The 9165-nt window shown below is 32.7% G+C and overlaps 1 protein-coding gene across 1 annotated transcript; it reads right to left on the minus strand.

Moving 5' to 3' along the window:
- Window positions 1–1740: 1740 nt before the first annotated feature.
- LOC135729658 (rano class II histocompatibility antigen, A beta chain) lies at window positions 1741–3915 on the minus strand. Its single transcript, XM_065247462.1, has 5 exons — window positions 3770–3915; window positions 3313–3585; window positions 2741–3022; window positions 2500–2613; window positions 1741–2408 (listed from the first exon to the last, which is right to left on the minus strand). Exons 1-5 carry the CDS (start codon window positions 3831–3833, stop codon window positions 2386–2388), a joined length of 756 nt encoding a protein of 251 aa, XP_065103534.1. The 5' UTR covers window positions 3834–3915; the 3' UTR covers window positions 1741–2385.
- Between the last annotated feature and the right edge of the window lie 5250 nt (window positions 3916–9165).

A 9165-nucleotide genomic window follows, 5' to 3' on the forward strand; every position in this document is an offset into this window, starting at 1 on the left:
TGTAAATAATAATTTTGTGAAGTCACCGTTCAGGTGATCAGTGTTTCTTTACATGAACCCTGTTCAGAACATTGTATTATAATTCTCTCCACAGTGCTAATAATGCATGTCAGAAACACAGTTTATGTGCGTTTCTGTTCAGAATCAAGTTTATTCAATGACTGACTTGTTGTCAGTCATGAATTTTGTGTTATAATGCCATTTATAACACTAAAAATAACTAGGCCCATAGAAATATGTAAAGAAAATAACAAACAGAAAATACGATTTATTTAATATTATTAGGACAGCAGTGCTTTTATTTTTAAAAAAAACCCTAATAGACTTTACCTAAACGATTAAAATAAATCTAACTTCTAAATAAAATAATTAAGTAACATTTAATTAATTATTTAACATATGTTTTATTATGCAATTTTAAGTAAATTTTATTTAAAGTAGGTAAGTTTTACTTATAAAAAGCAGTAAATTTTACTTAAAAAAAAGTTCGGCAAATTTTTACGAGGATCTTTTAAAGTAAATTTTACAAGTTGTTTTTTTCAGTGTGGTAAAAATATCTTATTTCATCAAAGAAGTTATAAACATACAGTATATGTCTGAAAACACACAAAAAATTATGCAACTTTTAGTTTCTTGCCATTTTCAGCCATTTCTGATGGAAATTTTGACGTTGAAAAACGTTCCTAGTCCTACGCAATATGGGCTGCCTAATTCAACACAATCATCAGACATCTGAAATGATCGTATAACTTAAAAAGAAAATGCATTATTTACTCATAATTAAAACATACCGTAAATCGTTACATTTTTTTACAACCCATGACAAATTTTGTTTTGTTCAGTTAATTATAGTGTGAATTCACTATTTTTATTTGTGTTTTACATTAACTGATATCCGAATGTATATCCATTTCCCAGCAGACTTGCACTGCACTCTATAAGGAAAGTAAATGTTAGAATTAAATATGTTGTTTGTTTAATGTAAGATAAATAAAGGGGTAATACATTTCCTATTGTATTGCAAGGGATTTAAATAGTTTGTATGAATTTGAAATTATTGGGGATTCGCGCTGTGCTTCAAGCTTGTGGAAAGGTCAAGGATAGCAATAAGAACATGAAGACTCTACATTCATATTTAGGCATTTAACAAACACTTTTTCCCAAAACGACTTACAAAAAATAGGAAACAATAAAGTGATTTGTCATATAGAGGCTGTAAAAGACTTTATAGATATTGTAGGTTGCTTAATACTGTACATTAAACCAACTGCTATGTAAATGTCAGTACAGTGTGAAAACTGTGTTTACTGTAGGAATTAATAAATTTTTAATTGGGTACCGTAGTGCTGATAAAAGCTGTCTGTTCATGGGGACCCAGCTTTAGCAGTGGTCTAGTCTCATTCCCTTTCACACAAAAACTGTACAGACTTCTCTATGCCATAAATTAATAATAAAAAAAACTTTCCTATACAAATCACTAACATGTGATTTGCTGTTTAAATGTCAAGTCATTTGAGAACAAACTATTTCATGACATTGCCAATCTTTAAATGCACTGAAATTATGGTGTGCATTAAAGCCATATATTTTATATTGTAATCTTAGCTTGTTTTTTGTATTTCATTCAAAATATCCATGGATCACCACACAGTTTAAATGACATAATTTTCTGTAGTATTTTAAGTGGTTAAATCCTTGACTTTGCAAAGAGAGAACAAAAACGTAATTATTTTCAAGATATTCCAGTATTATAAAATATTTATTGAGAGCTAAAATGTACATAAAGATTTAACAACTTTCCCAAATGATGTTGTGCATCATTATTTACATCACATGTTTGGGTATATATGCTTAAGTAAAATAAAAGATTACATTTGACACAAAACAAGATTAAGCCCATAGGGGGCAGTAAAGCTCCATTAATAAATGATGACCATTATAAAGCCTTTGTTTATGCAATAGAATTTCGTTTTCTCTTATCCAACAAATTACAAACAACTATCTATCTTTTTAAAGAAAAAAATGTAAATTACATCTTTGGGTGAACTCTTAAATGTTTTTGGTTGTTTCTTTAATGTTCATAAATGTTTGATATCATCTCTTATCAAATCTGTTTCTTTCCACACTAACCAGAACTAAATATAAATCAAACACAATTTCTACATGACATCTCCATAATCCACATGTCTTTGTCACTGACATTAAATATAATGCACAAATTTAAATCAAACATTCATTCTATATTTCATTATGATTATTTCAGTAGTTAAAACTTGACAATAAGAAAACTGTGAAAGAAAGTTGCTTCTGAAGCATGAATCAGTGATTTAAGGAGGTCTTCTTTCTGTCAAACTTGAGCTGAACTGATAGTTTGTCTGATTATGGTTAATGTGGTACCAATATCCTCCCTGCAAAAAATTATAGTAAAACAAAATTACATAAAAATAGTTAAAATGAGGATAACCGAATATCACCCTGAGTTGTCTCATATAAACTGACCTGCTGATTTCTTCTTGTAGTAAATGAGTCCAGCAGCTGTTATGATGATTCCCAACACCAGACCAGAAGCACCAATAACAATCTTATTCCTCTCAGACTCCGGGAGAGAAGGGTCTGTGGAACATTATTGCAACATTTATAGTGTTTTCATGTTGTATTCATTAGACAAATGTGACTAAATTATCATAACCATTAATATAATTTTATGTACTAGTATTAAGTCTTAAGTCTTTTCTCTTACCCCAATCATAGATCATGGGCTGTTTGAAGCTCCCGTGCTCTACCATACATGAGATCTTCTCTCCAGATTTGGGTGTATACTCCAGATGAGAGTGGATCTGATAGTACCAGTTCCCATCAGCCAGTTCCTCAGAAGAGATCACCTCAGAGGTCACGGGTTTACCATCTCTCAGCCAGGACACTTTAATTTGCTTGGGATAGAAGTCATATGCGCTGCACATCAACACAGCTGGATGTCTGCCACCAGCCTGCTTCAATGAATTGAGCTTTACCCTTGGTTTCACTAAAACAACAGTAAAAATGTTAGTACAACATCCTACTTTGATGTTATGCTTTATGTGTGGAATATGATTTATATTTCGTTTTCTATAGGATTTAAGCATGTAAAGTTTAAAATATCTATTCAATATCTATTCAAAGTTTAAATGAATTTAAAGTTTACAATATAAATTCAATTTTGTGTAATTCCGTTTGAACATATTAAAATTTAAGTGAATTATTTCTTGAACAATATCAATGGTGTAAATAGTTTATAAATGTAAGAAATATTACAAACACGTTTGTGCTACTTACCTGCTTTGACAAGAACATTATCGTAATCATTTTTAACATTATTTTTGCAGACTCTGTCCACCTCAGCTCTCTCTTGCGCCAGTCTGTTCGGATCTTTGTTCCATGCTTCTGCGTTCTTTACTCCAAGCTCAGTGTACCCCACAAACTCCCCCACAGTGCTGTTGAACTGTATGAACACGTCTTTATTGAAGATATAGTTATCAATCGCCACAATGTCACGATCAGGGGAGGTGAAGAGGCATTTAGCAATCCGACCGAAATAATATCCATCAGCTGAAAAATAATATGAGTAACATTTAATTCGTTTGATAGTTGTATTAAATTGTTTAATATACATTATGTTACATCTACTGAAGACTAAGTATGAATCTGACATCTTTTACGAAAATTTACATAGATCGATTACTTTAATTGTTATTTAATATAATATTCCCTTTATGCGTATAATTGTACTTACATGCTCCAGTAAATGCTGACAGAAACACTGTGAGTTGACAAACCAAAAGTTTTTGCAAAGACATTTTCACTAACTGAGCATATCTCTACTAAACTCATCTGAGGAAATCTTCTCCTTGAAGAAGCGAGTATCCACAAAAAATGACCAATCAACCAATACAGTCATCAGTGTCAAGTGTTGCCAGGCAAGTTTTTACTTTCTTTTCTGAGATTTGATCTCTAGCTGCTTGCTATAATATGAATCTGCAATACACTGTGCTCTTTTAGATACTCTATGAGAAACCATTGCCAGTTAATTGTAAGAAAGTGCAGGGAATTTTTTTTAAATTACAGGTGTATTTCCAAATAAATGTCATTACATTTTTATAACTATTACACTTGCATTTACAACTTCTTTTATTTCATTTTACTTTTATATCGCTTCATCATGTACATTGCTACAAAGCTTCTTTACAAAAAAATCTAACTAAAGGCAACTAAATAAACTAAAAAAATAGGTGCTAGTAGAGAGCTTTTGACTAAATCTGCCTCAGACAGGCCAAATTTAAAATGACTTCATACATATGATTTATACATAGATATGAATATACATTAGATAAACCTATACCTAGAACAATGTGTAAAGAAATAGTTTAAAGTGCAAAATCTAAAAAGTATTAGGTGTCATTATTCCAGTTGAATAATTGTGTTAACATTAGGAAAATACATGTATCTAAACAGAATTCAATAGTCCCGAAGTGAACAAGCCAGAAGCTGTGGCAGGGCACCAAGTAGTAGTGGAGGAGAAAAGCTTGTGACAATGACATGTTGATAATTTTGGTACTTCAATACAGTGGTTCTCAAACTGGGATGGTGCCAGGGGGCCCCCAGTTTTATGACATTTTATAATATATATTTTATAATTAAAATTTATCATAAATTCAGTGTAATTAAACCACAAAAAATAATGCTACTAACCAAAAGCACTACATTTTATAATTTAATATGTTTTGCTTAATTCAAATTCGATGTTTTATTATGTTTTATGTTTCTTTGGGGGGCCATGAAGGGCACAAGGGGGCACCACCATACACAAAGGGGGCAATGCACAATACTGTTGTTCATACTCTGCAAAAGCTAGTTACCCTTGTTTAAAAAAGCATGTAAATGATTGCATTGAAAAAACAAACTGAAACTAGAATAGTATGTTGTATTTCAGTAACAAACAACTCAAAGAGTTATCAAGTATTTGATAATTTGATAATTTACTTTAGATGTACTCTTGACTTATTATATGCTGTTAAAGAGGTATGAAGTATTGTCAACATAAATGTTGAGTACATTGCACCTTTAAGTTTTAAAGGTCATTTACACTATGGACAAGAACTATAACTATATGGTTTGCAAAATCTAAATTAAAGGCGGAGTCCACGATGTTTGAAAAACGGTTTGGAAAAGGAGACGGGCCGACTACCAAAACACACTTATAGCCAATCAAATCAAATCAAATGCCGGGTTGCGTATGTGTGGGGCGGGTCTATCAACAGAAGGTCCAGATTCTATTGGGGTAGGGGCGTGTTTGTTTAGGCGATTTCAAATATCAACACTGGCTTTCAAACATCATGGCAATATTATTGGGATCGAATTCCAGAGCATTTTTTTCAGCTGATAAACATGCTGCCAAATACAATCTGTGATACCTGAATGTAGTTTGGTTTTTGCTGATAGCAGAGCGGGTTTCAATGTCCAAAATTAAGATGGTATTGGAAAAACATGTTGATATAATACTGTTTATAAGCAAGCTGTCAATTTAATTGCTTTGCGTGCCAGAGACAGGTGCACCTTCAACCTTCAGAGAGTGCATCCAGCTTTTGCAGTCAGATTTTGAAGGAAATATGTTTGGCACAATGTAAAGCAACATCCATTATTAACACTGCAGCATAAGAGTTTAGAATAAACTAAATGTTTTTGTTTGTTAGTGTGGATGTTATAGTTATAGTCATTGTCATAAGTGTGAGCGCCCCTTTATATGTATTAAAATGCTGTAAAAACAGCTGTAGGTCCAGTTTCACAGACAGGGTTTAAATAAAAGGGATAGTTCAGCCAAAAATAAAAATGATCCCATGATTTACTTACCCTTAAGCCAAGATAAATATGGCAAACACAATTGGAGTTATATTAGAAATGGCTCTTTAAAACTTGGAAGCAAATGGTTATACTGATTTTGAAGCTCAAAAAAGCCACACAGCTTTTTCCACATAAGGATTTTAAAGAAAATGGCGGAGAATTTTGATATAAGAGGATATTGAGATATCCCTATCTGTTGCTAAAACAATTCCCAAAACACACAGTTCTTGTGAGAGTCATCTAACTATTCTCACCCGATATTATACCTACTACGCTATGTCCTACATGCTGGCAACTCAATCTTGTGAACGGGCTTATCCGTTAACAAAGGGTAGTAATTATAAAGTTTTAAATATGGATAGTTTCCTACAAAATCACACGATTAGTTAAACAAGGACATTTAATTACCTTTCATAAATTTGCCTTAAAATAGGCTTAGTAAGTTGGAGACCACAAAGTCCTGAATTAGAAAACATGGGTTAAACCTCATTAGGTTAACTCATTCCCCCCCAGCTGTTTTTAAAAAAGTTGCCCGCCAGCATATTTGGTGATTTTCACAAGTTTCACAAAATGCCTTCCAGGAAAATTTTCTGGAAACAAACAAAATAAACAAACAAAACGAGAAAAATCATCCTATCTTTATTTATTCTCTTTTTATAACCTCTTAAATATGGGTAGGTTTCTTTAAAAATACAAAATTTTGAACAAAAAGCTGAAATAATTACATCTTTTTAAAGGAATTTTGTTAGAGATCAGATTCAGAACGATTATCAAAACATAGACAGAGTTTAAAATAATTAAATTCGTTTTTGCTTTGGTTTTTTATAAATTGGTTAAAAGTGGATCTAGTCGCCATCTAGTGGATAATAGCGGAATTTACAGATAAATTCTAAAATTTGTCAGGAAAGCGTCAATGCGGGGAAATGGTTTAGTTGCTGCTGGTCAGATGGCGCTCATAAAATCCTGTAACATAACAGAAAACATAATTATTGGTATGCATCTTGAAACAAAACAAATGGGCAAAAAATAATTCGTTCACTAATTATCACTACTAAAACAAATTCTGACAAAGCATCCAGAACAAAAGAAAAAAGAGAGCTTGGGCTGCAATTTGCAGTAAATTCAGAGCAAATGAAAATTTATCCAGAAGAACATACAACAACTTGAGGTGAGATAAATATTTGTTTTTGTAATATCACTTATAATGAATGATATTTGCCTGTATTTACTTTGTGGATGACCCTTAAAATAGCAATTTTAGCAATTTATCACAGGCTGTGGATCTCCTATAGGCAAGGGTGATTTTTTAAGTGCACTTGCTGTCTGTTATAATCGAGCACCAACAACTTCTGGATGGTATACCAGATAATGATCACTTAGACAGTTTGGATGAAGAACTAAGCACAAATGGTACATGCAGGGAAGAAAGTAATTTAGTTTCTTCCTCTGGTACAGGCCCGGTACTAGGCTTGCTGGACTGGGGGGGCAGTCAGGATTTTTGGGTGGGCAGCCATTCCGCGACTAAAATGATTCATACACTAAAATTATGGATGTTTCAATCCAATATTATTTTGCATAGGCTATGTCTTAAAATAAAGGGCCATTTATATGTCCTTTTGCACGTTCAAATTAGAGCCGATGAGATTTATAATGATTTATAATGTTATAATGATTACACTTAATGTAGTTTTACACATTAAGTCACAGTTAATGAAATCAGGCAAGCAGGTGATATTAATGCAAAGCTGTACAAATAGCTATATTTTAATAATGTGTACACTGCATTTAATCTATTATTTCACTAATAGATAAATTAAAGCCATTCTTATAACTACCCAACATATGCCTTTGTTCTAATAAACACTTGTTAGGCACTTTATTTCCACTTCTCGAACATTTTCTTCATTTAAAATAATGCATTATGTGATAAGCTATATTTTCATTCATTCCTGACCCTATCATGCTGCTGCAGCAACCTCAAATATCACAACAAAGCACAACGCTTTAACTAATCTATATTGAAACATCATGAAAGCAATTTGACATGCATGACAAATTCGTCAAAGGTTATCCTGTTTGCCTATAACAGCACCAGACAAAAGCACAAGCCCTAAAATACTGTAAGTGGAATTTGCGACGAGACCAAAGATAAATCACACTGCTTTGTACATAACACAGCAAGCTAGATATTATAATACAACGCAACATTATAAAATACAACGTTTTACCTTACGATGACCTTGCGGAGTGAAAGCTCCTCCTGAACTTAAATGTCTGTAGATTTTTGTGTGTGAAGTTTTTCTCAAACACGAGCTGAATGAGATCATGACGATGAAAAAAACGCTAAAATTTGATTGTAAAACTGCACACAATGCTCAGCTGTTACAATGCTGTATATTTACTGAAAAACCATCTTATATCAATTATATCTACTATATAGTATGCCACAACCAAACTGCATATTCTAATTTTAACAAACAGAACTACGTCTAAAACAAACACATTAAATGTCGCTGGAGACTTGCCATTGGCTGTTGTATTTGAATGAATAAGTAATGAGGTGAGTCTAAGGAAGGATAAGGTGCTATTTTGGGCATGTTTTCCTATAAAAAAAGTTTCATTTTAATATGTGTTGTGTTATTACGTTTATGTAATACTAAATTGCATCGTTTCTGATATATATTTTAAAGATGCAGTTTTTTTTGTAGTCACCGTCATAGAGAACAGTAGTAGTTTTCATGTGAGGTAAATACTGCTGAAGACAGTGGCAATGCTTTAACAAGCTAATCAGACAAGAGTGGGCGGGAGCCATAAACACTAGCTTTGCCAACTGAAGACGTTTTATGTATAAAGAGACTCCGTTATTTTATGATTGGCTGAATATTTTTTGGGGGGGCAGAAGGAAAATCTGGGGGGGCAATGCCCCCCCCAGCCCCCCCGTAGACCGGCCCTGCTCTGGTATACATACTGTGAGTAATCTTTATTCTTCTTTTGTTCTAATATGAGTTTATTTTTGCTTATCCCCCAGAGGAAAGGAATCTGAACAGGTTGTTACAGCCAAAGCATTTAGTGTGCTATCTCCGCATCTGCTTTAGCATCCCTGTGATTGAAAAGATGACATAAAAAGTTAGCCTGAGAATTTTGTGAGCATAAAATAAAATATCTGAAGGAAGAACATGGAATTAAAATTCTGGATATAAAGTTAAAAGAGTATGATTCAAAAAAGGTTATCAGCCATGGTGAACAACATTATATGCAAGTAAATAAACAAACAATGTATTATTTAGATAT

This window comes from Paramisgurnus dabryanus, chromosome 11 (assembly GCF_030506205.2).
Source record: "Paramisgurnus dabryanus chromosome 11, PD_genome_1.1, whole genome shotgun sequence".
NCBI classification, from domain to species: Eukaryota; Metazoa; Chordata; class Actinopteri; order Cypriniformes; family Cobitidae; genus Paramisgurnus; species Paramisgurnus dabryanus.

Coding starts and splice junctions, on each gene's coding strand:
- LOC135729658 (XM_065247462.1), bottom strand. CDS start 3,833: ATGTCTTTGCAAAAACTTTTGGTTTGTCAACTCACAGTGTTTCTGTCA. Junction 3,586..3,769: donor GTCAGCATTTACTGGAGCAT/GTAAGTACAATT, acceptor ATTATTTTTCAG/CTGATGGATATTATTTCGGT. Junction 3,023..3,312: donor TAATGTTCTTGTCAAAGCAG/GTAAGTAGCACA, acceptor CTGTTGTTTTAG/TGAAACCAAGGGTAAAGCTC.